The sequence below is a fragment of the Choloepus didactylus genome, chromosome 6 (assembly GCF_015220235.1).
Source record: "Choloepus didactylus isolate mChoDid1 chromosome 6, mChoDid1.pri, whole genome shotgun sequence".
Classification (NCBI taxonomy): domain Eukaryota; kingdom Metazoa; phylum Chordata; class Mammalia; order Pilosa; family Megalonychidae; genus Choloepus; species Choloepus didactylus.
In genome coordinates, this window is record NC_051312.1 from 71,541,816 (window position 1) to 71,564,888 (window position 23,073).

At 44.1% G+C, this 23,073-nt stretch overlaps 1 protein-coding gene across 7 annotated transcripts in view; it reads right to left on the reverse strand.

The window, feature by feature from the left end:
* Positions 1-23,073, reverse strand: part of AMPD3 (adenosine monophosphate deaminase 3) — an 89,167-nt gene that overhangs the window by 46,387 nt on the left and 19,707 nt on the right. For 3 of the 7 annotated variants that reach the window (XR_005217442.1, XM_037839984.1, XM_037839986.1), the window contains exon 1: positions 5,771-6,181. The exons of 1 other annotated variant lie outside the window; for it this stretch is intronic. Coding sequence is in view for 4 of the 6 variants with exons in the window: in XM_037839984.1 (XP_037695912.1) it covers positions 5,771-5,792 (22 nt within the window). In the remaining 2 variants the exon portion in view is untranslated. Of the gene's footprint in view, positions 1-2,023; positions 2,119-5,770; positions 6,184-23,073 lie in introns of those variants that run through there. 3 more of the 7 variants (XM_037839985.1, XM_037839981.1, XM_037839982.1) reach the window with 3 other exon arrangements.

Consider the following 23,073-nt stretch of genomic DNA (forward strand, 5'->3'; position numbering starts at 1 on the left):
ATCAAACTTCCTATCCCTGCAGGTTTTGGCAATTCGTGTCCTCTCCCACTGACCTCATACTGGAGAGAGACCACCCCAACGACCCATCTCTGCATTAGCTCCTACCCTGGACGGCAGCTGCCTACCACTACCTCCTTCTTCCCCAGCTGCTCCCAAATACTCACGGGCCTGAACCAGACACACCCCTCCACGCCCCTCCCAGAAAGGGGCATTTGTGGGGTGATTGCTATTACAACAGATAGTGCTACGTTTTTGCATGGGGCATTTTTAGCTTACTCAAGTCAACTACACATACTTTCCAGTATGCATCATTTTACACAATCCCAGAACACCTTCCTTTATCATAGCTTAAATCAGCCTTTCCCAAACTGTGTCTTAGAACTAGTAGATATCTGTTGCTGGGAAAATAGGGCCAGTGGTCAATTCATTGGGGAAAATGCTGCATTCCATAGCTCCTCACCCTCAAATTCACAGGACTCTTCAGCACATTAAAGACTTGAGAATCATAGAATAGCTTTTCCCACATTTTTTTCCCCAATAGAAACCTTTTTTAATTTTTTTACAGAACCCATATGAGTCTCCTGCAGAATTACTACCAGTGTCTTATTCAGGAAAAAATTCATTCCATACTTTAGTAGGGACCAAGTAACCCCCTTGGGGTACTGCACTAAGTGAATGGGCCCTATGAGCCTGCCACACATCTGCAGTCTTCTGGACACCTTCCCTTCAGAACTTGGCTCTACTTTCAGACCTACAGATGTGTCAAGAAAGCCCACTCTGCTAATTCCAAGCAGAGCTTCAACTCCAGCTGTCTGTTCATGCCTGGCTTGGGAGGCTTAACTGTGAATTCACTGGCATCAGGCAGCTATTGATACACATTATCTCACTGTTACATGCAACACCCTCCATTCAGCTTGGAAAAATGTCCCCAAGTTAGAAAGTTCTAGAATACCAAAATTTCTACAAACAGTAAATTTTCATGTCACCACAGCCCTTCCAGAAAGGAAGCCCAGTGCCACTAAAATCCCCTCCTTACACAAACGAGACTGCTTCCCATTCTCTCCAGACTCCCATCATGAGAACCACGACACAAACCTGAGCCCGCCTCGGGAGTCTCCATGACTGGTCCTGAGGATGCCACGGAGGACAGCCCAGGTGCTGCGTGCTGCCGGGGAGACTGAGCTGAGTCAGGGTATAAGTGCAGCTAGCTGGGTCCTGTCTGCCACTGCTGGGGTGGGAGGTCTCTGCTTTGCATATGTGTGAGCAGCAGGGAGCCAGAGCAGGAAAAGTCTGGGCTGGAAATTGAATATGAAATGCAAATGGAAAATTTCCAAGAATCCTCAAGGCCCCCAGGTTAACGCCAGTTATTCAAGGCAAAATGGCTGTTGCATCCTAAATGCAGTGTCCTGGCCCTGCTCTCAGCCCTCACCAGAAAACAAGAAACTAAAACTGCCACTGCCCTAACCAACCACAGAAGATAAACCACAGCCTCCACCTAACGCCCAGACTCCTGAACGCTGAGTAGAAACATGCGATAACCATCACTTTTGCAGCTTCCGTTTTGAAACCCCACTTCAGGCTCGGCCTGGCCACCGGGTGCATCTTACCCACGGGTTTCTACTGCACAGTCTGCCCTCCCTCCCTCAGAAGGATTCCCAAAGCCACCCTCCTGAGGGCATCCAGGGCAGCCAAGTGGACCGCAGAGCCCAGCTGCCAATTCAAGCTCCTCTCCTCCTCCTCCAAAAGAGGGAAGGACCATGAACAGCTCCCTCCTCCGCCAGGAAAGGACGGAGACCCGGGAGAGGTAACGCTCAGCACAGAAACGCGGCAACGGACAGCAGACCGGCAGGGCTAGGAAGAAAAGCTGGCCTGTCCTTCCTTTCTTCACTGAAAGAAGCCGTACCTCACAGGCGGCTGTGCGGCCTGGCGGGCTCTCCCAGAGCCCCCTTCAGAAAAGAAGTATGTCCCGCCCGACCCTCCCGAGCCCACCGCCCGCCCCTACTCCGCACCCTCCCCTCCTTACTGCCGTCCCCGGCTCCCACGTGGGCCTCCAGGTCTGAGCAGCCACCCAAGTGCCCGGCTGGACGCCACCACCCTGCTGCCAGCAGCTGCCGCGAGCTCCCCGAGGAAGGTGGAGCCTGCCTCGTGTGACCCACAGAAGCAGTTTCTCTAAAGCCAGGCAGGATGGATTAAAACAGCATCACAGTGCACAAAGCTCTGATTTTCATCCACCCTTTAGGAGAAGGACAGTCCTATGTGGGAAGGCTCAGAACAGACACATGGCCTCCCAGTGACTGAGATAAATGATGTGGGCCTGGGAAATAACCCTGAGTAAAATGGCTATTTCTGTGATGCTGTTGACATCCTGGGAGAGAGAGCCCAGAAAGGTTGGGTCAGCTGTTTACCGGAGGCTAGCTCTAGCCCTGACTTAGGCCTGAGTCACCTCCTCATGTCCAGTCGTGAGGTTGTGCCTAATTGAGCCTACTTCATAACTCCTGTGAGCACAGAGCAGGATTACAGTGTTGACACATGATCCTTGGGCTTCTGCTGGGCTTTAGCTACTCAGAGATTATGACCCACCTGTCCTCACAGTTGTTTCATAAACAGTGCAATCAGCAGGCTACAAGCAACCTAGAGGGAGGGTAGTGTTTATTCATTAAATAATTAAACAGACTTACAGCATAGAGAAAAAAGTCCAAGCCTCAGTACTGTTCTGCCAGAAGGGAGGAGGGGAAAATGATTCCTTAGACTGATGTATTTTGGGGAAGGGGAAGGTGTGGTATGAGCTGCATTGGGAACATCCTAGCCCAAGGATCAGTGGACATACCTGGGCCCAAGACACTCAGGAAATTTAATTCTGCACCTTTAACCAGACCCTGGAGGACCTCAGTCTAAACAAGCACTTCACAAAGTGAAGTCTGTAGAACACAAAAGATCAGAAAGCTTGGAAAATACCATATACCATTTTCCCCTATGGGAATTCATGCATAATTCCTGCTAGCAGATTAAACACCTGCGAAGTCCTGCAGCAAAGAAAGCTGCTTGACTTGTTCAACCCTATATACTTATTTGATCCTCCTCCACCACCACCATATTAAAAAAAAAAAAACAAAAAAAAACAACCACCTATTAATAGCCTGTGGTGTGGGCTTTGGAAAAGATCTTCCACTTTGATCCTTCATTTCCCTACTAAAGAAAGCTGTCTTCCTGAATGGAGCATGTTAAAGTTTATGTCTTCCTGGCAAAGCCCCCAGCTACGGGTGTGACACCTGCCCCCTCAGGTTCAGATAGAGACAGGCGGCAGCCCCAATAAGATGACACAGGTTGGAGCAATGACCAAGGGTCTCACTGGAGCCAAAGGGATGGAAGACCCTCTGATATGAGGCAGCTTGGAAGGAAATGTCAGCTCTGTCCCAGGAGGGCAAGCTCTACTCATCACCTCACAATTTCACCATGAGCCTAACATGCCACTATTCCTTGTGGCCTAGAAGTCTCCTTGGCCTGAAGAGCACTGATCCCAAACTCGAAGCTTTATTTCTCTTTTGAAAGAAGTATTAAGATAATCTATGAAAACCAGGCCCAGGGTCTGTATCTCACAAGTAATCCCACCCTGAAGGCCAGACTGTATTGACTTTTGTTGCTGAAGTGCCCCATACGAACCCCAAAAGATAGAAAAGGCTAGATTCAAATCATGTCTCATTTAAAAAAGGCACCAGTGCCCCCACCCCTCACACATCACCACCACCAAAGGGTAATGTAGGCTATATACGGGCCCATCTTCCTTCTTGTTTCAAGGTGTGCATGACTCACACCTGGAATTGATCAAAAGGGCTTCACCCACTAAATCTTGGCTCCATGACAGACTTTGCCTGTGTCATTCACTTTTGTATCCCCATGCTTGGAATATGGTAGGCACTCAATAAATATTTGTTCAATAAATGAATGCATGCTAAATAAATAAATGAGTGAATGAGCCAAGTTGATGACTCGATCTATGGCATCTCAAGAATCAGTTTTATGTATTACGTAGCCAGGCTACCTGGATTTTAATTCTGGCTCCACCACTTAGTTGCATGACCTTGGGCAAGCTGCTAAACTTCTCTGTGGCTTGGTTTTATTCCCTATAAAATGAGCATGGGTTGCCAAGACAATTACATTAGTTATTATATATAAAGTGCTGAGAATAGTACCTGGTATGGTATGCATCTCATGAGTACTATCTATCAACATCATTGCTATTATCACCATCATATCTGGTACAAGAGAGAAACCATTTGGAGACATGAACATAAATTTTCATCTAGACACTAAATCCACTTACTCATCATTATCCATTGAGCACCATTAGGTGCCAGGTACTTTCCCAAGCACCTACATGGGTGCAGGGGAAAAGACCATTTTTAAATGTGAAGTCAGATTAGAAGGAGGAATGGCCTCCTCCTCTATGAATACTACTTCTCGGTGACCAGCCATGAGCCCATCCTGTATGCCCTGGTCCCTTATAATACCACAAACCCAAAGCTATCGTCTCCTTTCCTAGATATGCAGCCAGCACACGGAAGAACTAAGAGATTAATATCCTTGATAGAAGAACCAGGAAGGCTATGTTTTATCTGCCCATAGCATTTTCAAAATCTGGGAAATGACTTCGAGGACTTTTGGAGAGTGACCTAGCAAGTAAGGACAAGAAAAACAGGCCTCATCTCTCAAAGAACTCCTTAAAGCAGATGAAGGCAACTCACCCCTTATCTAGGATCTCAAAGTTTGACAAGGAAGGACTGAGCCTGGCCTGAGGGCAGGGCTAAGAGGTCAGAGTCTCCTGGCAACCCAACCATGCAGGAGCCACTATTCTTAGAGAGGGCAACCCCATGCCCTCATCTTCAGAGCAAGCCAGGTCCCTCAGAGTTGGAGCCAGAATTGCAGCCAGGCCAGGCCAACTATCGCGGACCTGTTGTCAACACTCAGTGGTAAGAGCTGACAAAGGCTCTGTCTTCCCGGCTTAACTACCACTCAGCATTGATGCTTCATGGGCAGGGAAAGAATTTCTCCTCTGAAGGTTCCAGCTGCAGCCAGCTTTTCCCCCCGAATATGGCCAAATGTTGGTCGTCACCTCTAAGGGGATAGCCAACAAGGGATCATTATTATGCTAAAATCCCTCCTAGCAATTCCAGCTCTCACCCAACTCCTTTGCTAATTTGTGGACACCAAGCTTCCAGCCACACACAAGGCCTAACTGTCCCGGGAAATGACACTCTAGCTAGCATGCCTCTCCAACTCCAGGACCTCTCAGAACCCACCCCAGAGGCCTCTGCCAGCCAAGAGGAGCCATTAGTAGCTCCACTGGCAAAGCAGCTATCAGGAAGTTCAAGGGCAGAAAGCACACTGCCAGAACAATGAGTATAAGCTTTCTTGCTGGGAGGGAGCCAAAGGAAGGATGAAGGCCTCAAACGACCTCATCACCCGGTCATCCTGCTCATCCCGCTGTCCAGGTGGATGTCCACCCAAGCTGTAAGCATCCTAGAAACTTATCCAGGTTGTCCCCACACTTAAGTGGTGGGAGGTCCCGGGTCTCGTCATTTCTCTAAACCTTGTGAATCCACTGCAGGCCGCCAGGGAGCCTGGATGAGTCATGGGTGCCGGTAGGGATGAGCCTGGGGTCGAGACCACCGCCTCTGTGAGCTAGGACGCCCGGCGCGGGGGTTCCGACCTGGGAGCGCTCCCCACTCCCGCCCTAAGCCGCGGGCCCAAGGTCAGCATCCCATATACTCACCGGGTTTGGGAGACAGGGCCATGCCGTGCGTCCAAAGGGGGCGGCCCGCAGGACAGGAGCGCAGGTGGCTGCGCGGGGCAGGATACACAGCAAGTACCGCGGAGAGGGACAGCACGGCCCTGATGCCAGCCCGGACCCGCCCAGGGTCAGGCCGCGCCCCCGGCCGGCACACGGCGGGAGCCCTTGTTGCACGCCGCAGCCGGGGAGGCAGCCAAGCGCTGCGAGGGCGCCGCGACGCGGAGCCCCCGGCCCAGCCCCGCCTGGCCGGAAGGCAGAAGAGAGGGCCGCCTCCGCAGGGAAGAAGTCTGCGAGCTGCGCGCCGCCCCAGTCGGTGCCCTACCTAGCCGCGGGGCGGAGGAGCGCCGAGGAGCCGGGAGGAGAGCGGCGCGGGCCGGGCGGCCGCGGGAACTGCGCAGATCTGCCCCGCCCGCCGCCCGCCAGCCAGGCCTGCCTGCAGCCACCTGAGGCGCCCCGGACGCGCTGCCAGCAGGAAACTTGAGAGCCCAGGGACACGGCGGTCGCCCGGCCCCTTGGCCAAGAGCCGCTAACGCCGGCGCCCGCCGCCACCTGGGCTCCGCGGGGCCCGCGCCGCAGCCCGGGGTCAGTTGCCGGCCGGGCCTCCTGGGACCTCGCCTGCGCAGCGGCTGCCGAGCCCGGGCCGCTCCCCAGGGTGTTCGGGTTTGCCCCGGCCTCCTCCCCAGCCGGGACTTTTCCCAAGGAGAGATTCCGGGGTCTCGGGTCCCCAACAGTTGGCTTACTCCCTGTTGCTGAACGGACCAACAAGCATCGATTTTCTCCCGGACGTCCGTGTGGGCGCTTGGATCACCTTCCCGCCCCTCCCAGCACACACACATGCACACACACACCACACCACACACCACAGCACACCACACACCGCACACCCCCTCTCTCTCTCCCAACCCTCTTCTTTAGCTTCCTCACCCGCCCCCAAAGTCCGCAATGATCTCCTAGTTGCCAAAGCCCCGTGGGTGCCTTACTCGCTTCTGCCCAACATTGGAACCTGCTGACCACGCCTTTCTTCCTGAAACGCTTCCAGAGTTGGCGCCGGACGCCCTTCTCTCTCGGAGTTTTCCACATACCTCGGTGCCGGCACGGGCTGTGCCTCCGCGGCCTAGCATTTCAGTGCGGCATTCCCCGCTGCCAGCTTCTTCTCTTCCTGCCTTGGCCCACTGTGGGGATCTCAGCCAATTCTCATGGTTTCAACAACCTCCTGCTTGCTGATCGATGACTCTTGAACCTCATCTTCAGGATAGAAAGAATACTCCAGAGCCGCGGATGGTGTATCCAACTTCCTCAGAAACATCCTACTGCAGGTTCCTAGTCCCATGGAAATGTGTCCACATCCAAACTCCTAATTTCCTCTCCAAGAACAGGCCAGAGCCTGCTGCTGCTCCTGCTCCTGTGTTTCCAGATTTAGTGAATGGCACAGCCATGCATTCTTTCTGCAGACCACACTTGGAAGCCATCCTTAACTCGTTCTCCCTTTCATCACTCACACCAAATTGGTTAAAAAAAAACAAAAAGAGGGAAATAAAACTATTCATTAGTGAGCACCCACTATGGGTCCTCCCTGTGCCAGCTGCTTTCACATAGTCTCATTTAAGCACCATTTTATTCCTTCCACCTCCTAAGAATCTATTGTAGTTCAGTGGTCTCCAGACTTCCTGGATGGCACACCCCAACACTAAAAGTGTGTTGAGTCCATAACTTGATTTTTACAATTTATTTATAATTTATATACATGTGCAAATGAATTTATATATTTGTATATTATAAAGCCCACTACATAAAAATGTTAAAGGATGTATTAAAGATGAAACAATATTTTTAAATTACTTACCTCTTTTTTAATTGATGCTACAATATACCTTTTTGCCTTCATTTTAAAATTATTAGTAATAATCTTTTTAGTAAGAGAAATATTATTAAACATGGTTTTAATAAATCAGTTTAATATTTTATGGGACTAGAAAGAGTGCGTCTAAGTTCAATTAATTTCAATACTTAGTCCTAATGGCTATCATTGCTAAAAAAAATAAAAGATATCTCACAAAAATAAATAGATCCAAATAGAAGAAATGTATCTTTGACTGCACTTATTAAATCATAATTTTCACTCTTTTAATCCATCCACTAATTTTACAAAGTGAATGCACCTGAAAACTCTTCTTTGTCCATGAAGCCAATATTTTCAATGATTTTTTCATCAGTTATTCTAAAAATATTTTTAACAAATGTGATTTTAATAACCCTTTAAATTTCATTTGGAAGATTGTAAAATGGGTTAAAAAATGTTTCTAAATTTTGAAAACTATGACTGTAAGAGTCTTTAGAGGTGGCACTGCCACACTTTATTTTGGGCATTAAAATCACATGGTAGTGGAAACAGTTCCAGTCATCAATTAACAAAGTGTTTTCCCCATAACATGATTCTTTTAAAGTACAGTTTAAAAGAATATATCACCTTTACCTGAAAGGACACATTGTGTGTGCATATGCATTTGTCTGAGTGTGCATGCACATGTATTCCTTTCTGCCATATAGCATACTAGTGACAGTCACAAACCAGCAAAGCAGAGGTCAGCAAATTTGTAGCACTGTCCCTGTGTTAAAGAAACTCATCTTTTATGTTCTTTTACTTGAGACAATCAGTAAACTGTTGTATTATACAAGAGATTTTCTTGGCTACATGCCACATCTCATTACAAAGAATTGTAAAGATACTACTGTTTTATAAGGTCCTTTTTTAATCAAATTCACCATGTTATTGGCATCCACTAATATTTTATGCTCATCTAATTTCATCTTCTTTACTGTTGTAGCTTGCAAATGAATGGCACAATTGATGAGAATATCACATGTAGTCCTTTCTCCCAACCCACCCCCAGTTTGTATTCCAGTCAGGGCAGACGCTCCATCAGTGCTTACTCTTACACAAGAAAACGATGGCATGTTGAACTAAATAAATCAGTCACTGTGGCAAACACATCTTTCCTTTAGTGGATCACAACAAGTAGTTCTTTATGAATTTGATCATTGAAAAATAATCCAGCAAATACAAAGGGAAACATATTAGCAATTTTCATCCAACCATATAGCAAACTTCCCACAACACATCATCTGTTCTAAAATCTTTTCTTCAAATCTTCAACAGTTTTCTACCTATCTTTCAACAGAATGCATTTTTATGCGTTGCCAACTACTCTCTACATTAATTCTGTCCCTTATATTGTGGCAAATAGAACACCTGTTTTTCTCCAGTGATATTAACTGACTTTTTGTCTTTCACTATTAAGAAAACTCAAAAGAGATTTCTAAACATTTTCATTACATTTAGTGAAATTTCACTAAATACACAATTAAGTATTGCATGACTTGAAACATCCCTGAAAAACATTTGTAGAATTTTGTCCTCATATTCTCGGTACCTAGAATTAACATGTCTTACTGATCATGATGGCATATTTATATAATTATTAGCTAATACCTCAAGGTCCAATATATACATATATTATTGTTAATTATAGGGTAGTCTTTTTAATAAATTTGACCTTTTTTGTGGTTGACTCCTTTGTCAGAGCCAATTATATCATCATAATGAATCTTGAATTAATAGTAGGAAACTTTTAGTTTTGCTTTTTTTCCGAGTTCAACTTTGCTTGTATTATTTGTGTTATTTTCAATCAATGGGTTTCTTCATAGGACTCTTTTTAAATGATATGTCCCTTTCATAAAAATTAGTTTGGTTAAAACCAGATAATATACTATGTGTCTCTATTGCATGGGGTTTAAAGTAATTTGTAATACCTCGTGATACACTTGAAAGTTCTGCTCTTCCCTGACAAGGCCTCTGGTATGATGCGTGACATGGCCACCTGATACATGGGCTGCATAAGGGCACCTCTGTCAATCCATAAAGTAACATTGGGAAAGCTTAATTTCCTTATTTTTGATTAAAAAATAAATAGAAGTTTAATTTTTTTTTACATTCCAATTGGATCATCCTGCATACCTCACTTCGAAGACCACTGATTTCATCCATCCCTTCCATTGCCTCAGCTCAGTGTGAACACCACCTAACCCGCCTCTGCCAACACCCCCGCACACCCCCAGCCCTCCAGCAGCAACATCACCACCACCAGCCTCTTCTCCGTGCTTCTTCCACCAGGGGACAGACATCCCGAATCATCTCCTCCTCTCCCCAGCATCTGCTGAAACTCCAATTATTCACACTTTTGAACACCTGAAACAGCACCCTTTTCCAGAGCTATGGTCCACCTCCAGCAGTACCCTGACTCCTGGGATCACTGTTATTCAAGTGTTTATAGAAGCCAAGAGGTGCTTGGGGGTCTCTGCCCTCCGCCTCCCCCTACACTAATGCTCTCCTCTGGGAACCTGCTCCACAGTGTGCATGCACAGCCAAGACAGACATGGGGGGCTTCACATACCCAATTTCTCTGCCTCCTTTTATAGTCTCCTGAGCTACAGAAGAAAGACTCTCCCCCAGAAGGCAACAGGAGAGAGGCTCTGCTTCCGAGAGTGCTTTAGCAGAGCCTCATCATTTGCAGCAGGTTTTCAAATCAAAGTTCCCCAGGCCTTCTACTAATTGAGTGGACTGAAATCATGGTATATGGTTTGACAGCGGGGCAGAAAGAGATATGTCAGGAGGACATGGTGGCCAGAAGATGAGGGCCCGGGGCAGTTTTCTTGGCTTCGGACAAGGCAAGGCATTCCAGCCCATCCTGATGCTGTGGTATAATGTGAGCCCAAGTCTTCCCCAACCTTCCTCTCCAGTTCAAAGCTCCATTTGCTCCCTGGGACTTTAACTCCTGTGTGTCTCTGTTAGGCTGAGGCATGCTGGAATCTTCCCACAGTTAGCCTCTGACAGCAGGGGTGGTGGTCTGCTACTATTAATAGCTAGTTCCTTCTTTCTTAAATGGGTCTCTAGAGAGGAGAGAATCAAAACTGAAAGCTTTGAAAATGTGTGAATGAAAGCTAGAACCCAGACCCAGAGCACATTCACTCAGCATAAAAAATGGAGCCATTGTGAGAGGAAGTTGTGGATGATATCCTGGGCCACATACCCAGGCCAGGAGGGGGAAGAGGAGAGAGCACAGGAAGAGGACTGGTGAGGGGCCCTTGGGTTTAGAGACCCTCAGCCACTCCTCGCTGAACTGGAGTGAAGGAAGGCCATCAAGTGTGGGTTTGAGTCTGGGGACCCCCAGCATACGGCCACAGACACTCTCTTCATAGTTGAGGGCATGGCAGGGGCCGATGCTCCCCAGGATATGCCTGTCTGCTGATATGCAACCAGCTTCTGTAACTAAATTGAAGTCTGGGTATTAGTAGTCCCCCTTCCCATGAAGAACACCCTGTTATCACTGCCTCCCCTCAGTGCTCTGTTGAAGGTTGTCCTAGGCTGCACAAGCAGAGAGGCTGTTTTATTGCTCCAGCTCACCACCTGCATGCTCCCGTGTTTATGCTTCTTTCACACTCTCCAAAACTCCACCATCAGCCTAGTCATTACCCTTTTCAGTGAGACTCTTCAGTTCTATCAATGGGAATTACAGCCTCACACAGCCTTGCACATTTAACCCATGGTCCAAATTCCCCAAATCATCTGTCCCCAACACCTGCATCTTTTGACTTATAATTGGAATTCAGATTTCAAGTTCCAGCATGACCATTGCTCACTAGAATTATTGGGGAGGGGAGAAGAGATGGGCAGAGCAGAGCCTCAGAAGAGCCTATGGCTCTTGTCTCCTAGAGATGATGTCTCCCCCATTCTCTCCCCCTTCCACCTCCACACATACACACACATTCCCAAGATCTCTCCCTGGCTGTTGCTTCTACTGTTCTCAGCCCTGCCTGTCCTCTTCCCCATCCCTCACTCAGAACTGTCCACCCATCAACACAATGAGTAATAGAGTCAAAGGATGAGCCAGAAGCAAAGGTACATAGGTATCCCATCTCACAGTATTTGCTGAATGTCAGACTCCAAAGGCTGGACACCAGGAGTCCTTGACACTCCCATAAGCTCGCAATCTATCCACAGTTCTGCAGATTCTACCAGGGACATTCAGAGATATAGGGACAGCATAAATATCAGTAGCACAGGGATTCCTTAAGTTTCTGAATTACTGTTATTTCAGAATCAGCTTAATTATGATCTCATTGATAGATGTAACACCCCCATAGGTAGTATGGGGGAAAGGGGCAGATCTTGGCTTAAGAATTTGATTTTGGAAATTAAAAATCAAAATATTTAAAATTGAATTTTTAAAAATGTCATTTCAAAGTTCCATTATTTCATTGCATCATTAAAAGTGAACAGGAGTCCCCTAGAGCAAGTAGTAAATAGCCAGGGAGCTGCAGGCTGACAAGCACCCCCTGCTGGGCAGGATAGAAAAAGCACTGAGTCTAGAGGACTCACAGGAAAATTTGACAATCTTCTGGGTCTCATCCTCAGGGAAACCTGATACTGATTACACCCTCTTCCTGAGACCTGGGCCCATCTGCTCTGTGAAAACCTGACTGGGGAAATCAAGGAAACCACATGCCTAGACAGCAAAAAATTACAATTCATACAATGAAGATATGGCCCAGTCAAAGGAACAAACTTACACTTCAAGTGAGATACAGGAGGTAAAACAACTAATTAAAGATGTTCAAACAAATTTTCTATATCAAACAATGAGCTGAAGGAAAATGTGGCAAAAGAGACAAAGTATATAAAGGAGAAACTGGATGACCATAAAAAAGAATTACTAAGCTTGAAAAAAACAAATGGCAGAACTTATGGGAATGAAAGGCAAAACAGAAGAGATGAAAAACACAACGGAGACATACAACAGCAGATATGAAGAGAAAGAAGAAGGAATTCATAACTGGGGGACAGAACATCTGAAATCCTACACACAAAAGAACAGAAACGGAAAAAAATGGAAAAATATGAGCAGGGTCTCAGGAAGTGCATGAATATATGTGTCATGGGTGTCTCAGAAGGAGAAGAGGAGGGAAAGGGGGACAGAAAGAATAATGGAGGAAATAATTATGGAAAATTTCCTTTCTCTTATGAAAGAAATAAAATTGCAGATCCAAGAAGCTCAGCATACCCCAAATGGAATAGATCCAAATAAACCTCATCCAAGATACTTAGTAATCAGATTATCAAATGTCAAAGACAAAGAAAATTCTGAAAGCAGCAAAAGAAAAGTGATCCATCACATACAAGGGATCCCAATAAGACTGTATGCAGATTTCTCAGTAGAAACAATGGAGGCAAGAAGGCAGTGGTATGATATATTTAAGATATTGAAAACTGCCAACCAAGAATTCTATATCCGGCAGAACTGTCCTTCAAAAATGAGGGAGAATTTAAAATATTTTCACACAAATAGACACTGAGAGAGTTTGTGAACAAGACACCTACTGTACAAGAAATACTAAAGGGAGAACTGTAAGCACACAGGAAAAGCAAGGAAAGAGAGGTTGGGAGAAGAGTGTAGAAATGAAGACTATCACTAAGGGTACAGAGAGAGAGAGAGGAAAAGAAAAATAAAAGAAAATATGACATATGAAATCCAAAAGACAAAATGGTAGACAGTAGACATTATGTTGAGTGAAATTAGCCAGAAACAAAAGGACAATATTGTACGGTCTCACTAATACGAGCTAACATTGATGAGTAAACTTTGAGAGTTAAAGTTGAGAACATAGGTTATCAAGCTAGAAAGAGGTTAGAGATCAGGCATTTGATGCTGAAGGACTGCAGAAGGTTCAACAGGATTGGCTGTATAGATCCAGAAATGGAGAGCACAATACTGTGTGATGGTAGCACAATATTTTAAGTACTCTGAACAAAGATGAGTGTGAGTACAGTTGAAAGAGGAAGACTAGGGACACGTATGACACCAGAAGGAAAGATAGAAGATAAAGACTAGGATTGTATAACTTAGTGAAACCTGGAGTGGTCAGTGATGATGATTAAATGTACAAAAATAAGAATGTTTTTGCCTGAGGGAGAACAAATGAATGTCAACATTGCAAGGTGTTGAAAATTGGATGGTATCAGGAAGAAATACAGTCAATGGAAACTAGAGTCTATAGTTAACAGTAACATTGTAAGATGCTTCCATTAATTGTAACAAAGGCAATATACCAAAGCTAAATGTCTATAAGAGGGGGATATAAGGAAGTGGTATGGGATTCTTGGTGGTGGTGTTGTCTGACCTTTTCATTGTATTTTATATATTTTTTATTTTTATTTTCCTTGTATCTTTTATTTTTTTATTCTTCATTTTTTTCTCCTCTTCCTCTTTCTTTGTGGAAGAAATGGAAATATCCTCATATAGATTGTGGTGGTGAATGCATAACTATGTGATTATACTAGGAATCATTGATTGTTTGCTTAGGATGGATTGTATGGGGTGTGAATAAAACTGTTTAAAAAATAAACAAAGGGATTAAAGTGCTGGAAAAAATGTGGAAAGAGAAATGTATATATTCCCTCTTGATGGGGAAGTAGAATGGTGCAGCCCATCTGGAAGGCAGTGTGGTGGTTCCACAGGAAGCTAATAATGGGGTTGCCATATGGTCCAGCAACCCTGTTATTAGTTGTATACTTGGAGGTCCTGAGAGCAGAGATACAAGTGGACATTGCACACTGGTGTTTGTGGCAGCAGTTTTCATGATTTGCAGTGGATGGAGGTGGCCTAAGGGTACACTGGCTGATAAACAGAATGGTGAAGTGTGGTGTATACATACAGTGGAACACTGAGTGGCAGCAACAAGGAATGAAGTTGTGAGGTACGCAGCTAGGTGAATGGACCTTGAGGACAGTATGCAGAGTGAAATAAGCAAGAATCAAAAAGACAAACATTATAACACCTCAATAATATGGACTAACTATAAAGTACAAATTCTGAGAATTGAATCTGAGAGCATTTGGGTATCAGGGGAAGTCTTATTATAAAGGTTCCTAGATTGTAAGCTCTTACAGCAGTCACATTCACTCATGAGTTGTAATAGTTATATCTAAATTCTGAGACACTGAGCTGTTTGTTTATAACTTGGTCCCCATAACTTCAAGTATCTGTGTGACACCTGAGACTCAGATCCAGACTTCAGCAGCTATGAATGTCAGCATTACCCCATATGACAACCATTAAAAAGCTGAAAAAGAGATCAGACTTCAGATACGAAGATACAGATATGAACAAAATGGACTTGGTTGGGTCTAAGGTAAATCAGACTAAAGGATAAAGGATGATATTAGCTGTGTTTTAAAACTTTGGCTTCTGTATGGAACTAAAGGAAGAGATGTTTATTTGGTGCAAAATCTATATTTTCTATAACACCCTCTGTAATTTAACTTGTATGGTCAGTTTACTCAAACACATAATTACATGGAAACTTGAATAGGGAATGAGATTGGTTGGTTTGTACAGGTTAGCAAGAAGCCTTGATACATCCCAGAGTAATTTGGGCAGAGAATAAAAAGTATTTGCAATATCCCCTTGAGGGACTAGGGGAAAATGTGGAAATATTCAACTTCCCCAGCTGGGGAATTCCTGATATACTTGCAAGCATTGGGAACTACCAGTTTAATTGGCCAAGCCCTCGATCTTGGGGCTTGCCCTTATGAAGATTTTACTGCAAAGGAGAGTCTAAACCTACCTATAATTGTGCCTAAGAGTCACCAACAGAGAACCTCTTTTGTTGTTCAGATGTAGCCTCTCTCTTTAAGCCAACACAGTAGGTAAACTCACTGCCCTCCCCTCTACGTGGGACATGACTCCCAGGGGTGTAAATCTCCCTGGCAATGTGGGGTATTACTTCCGGGGATGAGCCTGGCCTTGGCATCATGGGATTGAGAAAGTCTTCTTGACCAAAAGAAGAAGAAATGAAACAAAATTAAGTTTCAGTGGCTGAGAGATTCAAACGGAGTCGAGAGGTCATTTTGGATGTAACTCATGCATTATATAGATATCCCTTTTTAGTTTTTAGTTTATTAGAATATCTAGAAGGAAATATCTGAAACTGTTGAACTGCAATCCAGTATCCTTGATTCTTGAACACAATCATATAATTACATAATTTACACAGTGTGACCATGTGATTGTGAAAACCTTGTGGCTCACACTCCCTTTATCCAGTGTATGGACAGATGAGTAGAAAAATGGGGACAAAAAGTAAAAGTATAATAGTGGGGAAAGAGGGGTGTGAGATGTTTTGAGTGCTCTTTTTTACTTTAATTTTTCTTCTTATTTTTATTTTTGGAGAAATGGAAATGTTCAAAAATTGATTGTGGTGATGAATGCACAACTATATAATGATACTGTGAACAACTGTTGTACACTTCAGATGATTGTATGGTATGTGAATATATTGCTACAAAATTGCTTTTTTAAAAAAAAGTGAATAGGGCCCAGAGAAGATGCTCATTATCAACTCCCCAACTATCCCCAAGCCTTCAGGCAAAGTGGTTTAGAGGTGCTCTGGGGGAAAGAGGAGGACGGGCCACGTTCCACCCTGGAAAGGCCCGGGAGGGGATGGAGAGCAGCTGCAGGAGGAGAGCGCATAAACACATAATAAAGAAAGTGGGCCAAAAAGTCACTGTGACACAGAGGCTCCACCAGGAATCTTCAGATGTCTTAGGAAGAACACTGGACAAGCTCCAAATAGCTCAGGGTGGGCAAAACTTTCCATGGGTCATGATTTATCATAAAGGGTGAGTCTTTGAGAAAGAGGAATAAATCAGTTAGAAATAACTGCGATCAAGTCACCTGTCAACTGTTCCCAAAAGATAAGCCCCAGTCACTAGCCTGTCTGCCTATCTCCATCTTCATCACATTCCAGATAATCCTCACGTTAGCCAAATCAACGCTTGATCATCTATGGCAAAATTTATATCCTTTCTAAATAAACAGTGGAAGTTATATCCTTTCTAAATAAACAGCATGGAATTAGGTTCAAACTGAGGGCAGCAGTGACCCAAAATAACAATGGCCAAAACAAAAGTTTCTTTCTTTTTCTCTCAATAGTCCAGAGTTGGCAATCCTGGGTTGCTCCTCAAAATCCCCAGGCTCCTTCCAGCCACCACTCTACCACCCCGCAGGCATGGCCCTTTTCCTTGTGCTAAGTAGCAGTCCCCCTTCCCTTGCCAAGAACAGCCAAAGCTCCAGCCACTACATTCAAGTTTCATGGAACAAGAAGGAAGAAGCGACGAGGAAGAAAAGGCAGAGGGCATTTGCCAAAGGCCTTTGAGTGAAGCCTCCATATCACACTTCTTGTCTCTCATTGGCCAGACCAAGCTTCCCTGTAACACCACTGACCAACAACACTAGGATTTCTTCTCTTACATATAACTCCACCTGGGCACAGCCTTCCTTTCCAAATGTAACTGCTGTTGGTTTTCATGTTTGGCATGATTATACGAGAGCCATCAAAGAAAGTGGAGAACTATCAACACAATGCCATTGAGATAGCCTCACCACCTCAGGACTTCCTCTGAGCACCAGGATAGTTGTAGAGTTGTAGCAGACCCTCCATGATCCAAACACCTCTGAGTGAAATGGAAACCTTTTAGAAGTTCCAGGGAAATCAAAGCACCTGTGGGTCTTTCCTGCTGTGAGGACAAGATTCAATTGAATTACGCTCTTCCCTACCCTTCCACATGAAGTCCTCATGCGGGCACCACACACTCCCTCCTTGCTAGTGTGGTGTCATAAAAAGGTCTCTACACAGAGAAATGCAGGTAATGAGGCCTGAGCTTCCAACCATTGTGTATTAGGCTTCTCCTTTTTCTACTTGGGAAGCTGGTCTCCATAGGACATGCTTTAAACGCTCTTCCATGAGCTATCTATTGAGCATCCAGGCACTGTGGTAGGTCCTAGAGCAACAATGGTGAGTGGAGAGATGCAGTTCTTGCCTGCATGGAAGTTACCGGCTAGTGACTAAGTAGGACACTAATCAAATGGCCACATGAAAATGTGACTTCAAACTGTGATTAGTGCTGTGATGGCAACGTACAGGCGTGATATCAGAGTATAACAAGAAAACTTTCTTCAGGGCACGAAGAAGGGGGAGAGGGTTCCAGACACAGAGCACAGATGGGCAAAGCCCTGGGAAGATTTAGGGGGACAATACCTGGGTCATTTCCCCACTCACCCACACACTTTACCACTGCCGCATATGCATGATGGAACCTTCTGTTACATTCACACAATAAAAGCATAATTTCCAATGCATGTAAACTCCTTATCTTACTAAGGGGAAGTACCACATGGCTTAGGCAAATAAAATTAGATTTAGTGCTCCAGGGTGGTACTGTGTTTAAATTAATTTTTCCAAATCCTGTCATTTTCCAGCATTTATTCAATTTAAAACAAACTTGCCTTAAAAATCCTCATGCCCACCCCACCCTCAAACTCTGAATATGTCCAGCCCTGTCTCTCTTAAGCATTCCTTCCACAGGAGTATATTATGAAAGTCAGTGGGGAAGAATGAAAGCATCCGTCCTTCTCCCTTATGTTTTGTAAACACCTCCTTTCCTTCTGCCAAAATTATAGAGGGGCCTACTAGAGCCAAACACAGTGCCAAGCACTCCAGTCCCAGATACCACCCACACCACCCTACCCCTCTTCACTGGGCTCCAATTTTAATTATTTATCTTCCCCCAGGGTCTGATGTGTTCAGACCTTCTCCAGAGAGCAACTGGAATAATATCTGGGTGGTGTCAGCAGGCCTGAACTATGGTCTTACTCAAGCCTCCCTTTCTCCTGACACTACTGCCCCATCCCTGTTCCAATTCAGATCTTTCTACTCTTTACCTACCCCAGTGAGAAAGGGCTAAATATGTTGCCAAATTCTGTTCCTACCAGGGATCTCTGAAATATGTCAATGAAGTCACTGTCTGTATTTTAACTTTCATGCTGTCCTCACACACTTCTCCTGCAGGAGTCCATCCTTTAAACTCCTTTCCATCTCCAGAGCTGATTGCTGAGAGCCAGAGTCCCAGGAGGGCTCTCTAGAGTTGTCAACAGGATGGCCTCTGAATCAGGAGAGCCCCAGTAGCAAATGGATGGTACACTGATAATGGGATAATTGAGGAGAGTTTAATAGTGGGGCTATTTGCAAAGGTGTGGGAAGAGTTGTAGGGAAACCATGAGGGTTTGGGCAATACTCCAGGGCTAGTAACATCAGGGCTGTTACTTCCCCTGGGTCTGAAGAAGCAAGGGGAAAAAGCAGCTACACTGGCTACACAGCAGGCTTCCAACAAAGCCAGATTCCAAGTCATCTCGCTTGTCCTGTGTTGCCTATCTAATTCCTGTGCTCCTGGAGCACAACTCAATAGACCCTTTCCTCACAGCCTATCTCCAGACCCCTCCCAAGATCTCACTAAGCCTCTGCCCAGGGGTTACTCTTCAGAATGGGGTCTTCCTGCCTCCGACATGGCCTGCAGGGCTTCTTAGGCACCCGGTGGCTGCAGGCACCTGTCCCTCTAGTTCCTCTTTCCTCCTCAGACGAAGATCTGAGAGAAGTGCTAAGAGTCACCTCCTTTGCTCTTTGACCTCCCTTGCATCTTTGTAGCTGGTGACTGGTACCCAATCAGGCTGAACATGAGGTCATGGATAGTTCTCCTGGCTTCCCACTGTGGAGGTCTTCTGACCCACCTTTTCCTGACCAACCTAGTTTGGTCCGGCTATTAGTTCAGGTGGCTGAGTCCAATCTGTTCCTCAGGGTTTTCCACAATGAAGGGGAATGATCCCTCCCCTCTACCCCTTCCCTGTCTCCTATGGATCACTATAATAGGATCAAAAAGCAGGGTGGCCCTGCACTCTCAAAGTCCCAGTGAAGTTGGAGCAAAACTGCTCTGATTTTTTTTCACTTTCCTGAGGCTGCGCTGGAGCAAGGTGAGCAATGTCCCCAGGCTGGACCCTTTCCTACGAGGTCCCTGGATCCTTCTGCCAACAGACTGCTGCCTGCACCCCCACAGCTACCTGAGACACACCCAGAGGCATCCAAAGCTGAGGGTCCTGGTGCTCAGGGCACCACACTGTCCCACCAGAGTGCTCTGCCTGATGAGGGACAGCTCTGTCTAAGCAGTCATCCCGCAGACTTTCTGAGTAGTCAACTTTCTGTCCAACTGTCAGCAGATGGAATCATGCAGCTCAACTTGTTAAATGTTTTCTGTGATTAAAAAAGCTGCTTGTCAAGAGCCTATCATAATATAGTAAGTGCTTATGATAGAATATTGAGTCATAAAGACTGTGAAGTATAACGACACAAGAGCCTGATTTCAACTGTGTGAAAAATAAACAAATATAAAAAAAAAAAAAAACACCTGGGCATAAAAATTAGTGTCAAGAAAATAAATAAAAATATAGCTCTAGATTCTAGGGGGAGAAACCCTACACTTAGAGGGGCTATCCTGAATAAAGATAAGAACAGAAATCAATGATAGAAGACAGGCATACAATAGAGAAAATCCACAAAGCTAAAGTTTATTCATTGAAAAGATTAATCCAATTGATAAATCCCTAGCAAGACAGATCAATAAAAAAACAGAGAGACTACACAAATACCTAAATCACTATGAAAAAGAGGATAGCACTATAAATCTTACAGACCTTAAAAGGATATTAAGAGGATATTATAAACAACTTTATGCAAATTTGGCATTCTGTATTCTTAAATTGGAAAATTTATGTGAAATACACAATTTCTTTAAAATATAATTTACCAAAATTATTACAAGAAAAATAGAAAATCTTGATATTTCCATTAATAAAAGAAATTGAATCTGTGATTAAAAGCCTCCCCACAAACTAAACTGCATGTCCAGATGGCTTCACAAACATTTAAGGAATACATAATGCCTATCTAAAATTCTTCCAGAAAACAGGAAAAGATGGGAAACATCCAAACTCAGTTTATAAGGTCTGCATAAACTTGATACCAAAAGCTCACAAAGGCATTACAAGGAAGGAAAATTACTGGCCAACACCTCTCAAGAGGTTTTGTTGATAGGCCTGGAAGTGGCATATATCCCTTAATCCCCTGTAGTCTTTCATATCCCTTTAAACAGAACCCAGCCACAGGACCCAACCTAACCAAAAGCTAGGCTTGGAAATACAGAGACAGTTTAGATGATGGGTCTATTTGTTGAGCACTAGCAGTCTCCAGCACAGTACACTCTTCTAGTCATTAGTATCCCTTTGGATCCTTCTTCCCATGCACAGCACACCTTCAATCCCTCCTCGCGGGAGAAAGCCTCACATCCATTTTGTCACTGCATTTGTATCTCCATCAAGAACAGATGTGGATTCTCTGACTGTAAACCTGTAAACTAAAGATCCAAGGCATCTGCCTCACACTCACACCAACATACAAATATGTGATGATGGAATGGGAATAGGATAACTACAAAAGACACTCCCATTCAGAAAGAAGAAGAAGGAGAGACCCACAGCAGTCAATGAGCCATGACATTGCGGAAATAACACTGGGCAGACGTTATGAAGGGCTGCTTACCTTCATCCATTCTTCTCTGCAGTCCTCAGCAGCACTCTCTGAGGGGCTTCCTCTTTGACCCTTATCCTCCTTAGCCACAGCTAAAGAGGGAGCTAGGAGAATACTCTCTTTAGGGGCTGTGCAACTTCCTGCCAGAGGTTGTTTTAGAGCTTAACTAACAGTCTCCTAACGGTCTCATGCTTTATACACAGGCTTGTGGTTTCTTGGACAAGATAATTTCTTCAAAAATTTGGTAAATGTCTAATCTATCTGCACCAGTGAGTTGCACTTGCCAATTTCCACACTCATTGTTCCTTTTGTTGCAATATAGTTCTCAAAATTGCTTTATTCTTTTGCCGTCTTGTCCCCATGTTCTCTTTCAATGTGATACTAGCTACCTTGAGGCTAGCTGAATGGTGGATGATAACACCTGAGCTTGGATATTTTCCATGATTCACACTAATCAATTGAAACATCTTCTTTGGCCTTTGTCACTCCAAGCCTTCTGAATTACTATCTTTAACTATTCTGGAACTAGAAGCAGTCAGTTTTTCAACCCTTTGAGACTCAATATTCAGAACTCTCTCCTTTCTCTTTCATTTCTGCTGGCAAAACAGTCAATCCTATTCTTTGTTTTTTTTTTAATTTTGTTTTTATTGAGATATAATTCACATGCCATAATATTCACCCTTTTAAAGTATACAATTCAGTGATTTTTAGTATATTCACATCATTGTGCAACCTTCACCACTAATTTCAGAACACTTTCATCAGCCTAAAAAAGAAATGCTGTAGCCATTAGCAGTCACTCCCCAATGCCTCCTGCCCCAGCTCCTGGAAACCACTAACCTATTTTCTCTCTATGGATTCACCTATTCTGGACATTTCACATAAATGAATCATGAAATATACAGACTTTTATGTCTGGCTTCTCTCAGCACAGTTTTTTCAAGGTTCATTCATGCTGTAGCATGATTCAGTACTTAATTCCTATTTATAGCCAAATCATATTCCATTGTATGGCTATACTATATTTTGTTTATCCATTCATCAGTTGGTGGACATTTGGGTTGTTTCCACCTTGGGGTTACTATAAATAATGTTGTTATGAATGTTCATGTACATGTTAGTTACCTTGAAGTTGAACTGGTGAATCATATGGTAACTCTATGTTTAACCTTTTAAAGAACTGCCAAACTTTTTCCACAGTGGCTCCACCATTTTATATTCCCACTAGTAAGGTATAAGGATTCTGATTTCTCCACCAATTCTTATCATCTGTCTTTTTTTATTACAGCCTTCTTAGTGGGTGTGGAAAGGTATCTCATTATGTGTTTAATTTGCATTTTCCTAATGACTAATGATGTTGAAGATGTTGAGCATCTTTTCATTTCTTTAGTGGCAATTTACATATTTTATTTGGAGAAATATCTATCAGATCCTTATTCCCATTTTAACTAGATTAGTTCTCTTTTTGTCACTGAATTGTAATAGTTCTTTATGTATTCTGGATACTATACCCTTATCAGAGAGAGGATTTGCAAATATTTTCTCACATTCTATGGGTTATTTTTGCACTTTCTTATTTATGTCCTTGAAAGCACAAAGGTTTTTAATTTTGATGAAATCCAATTTATTTTTCATTGTTGCTTGAGCTTTTGGTTTCATGTATAAAAAACCACTGCCTAATTCAAGATCATGAAGATAGACACCTATGCTTTCTTCTAAGAGTTTTGTAGTTTTAGGTATTACATTTAGGTCTTTGA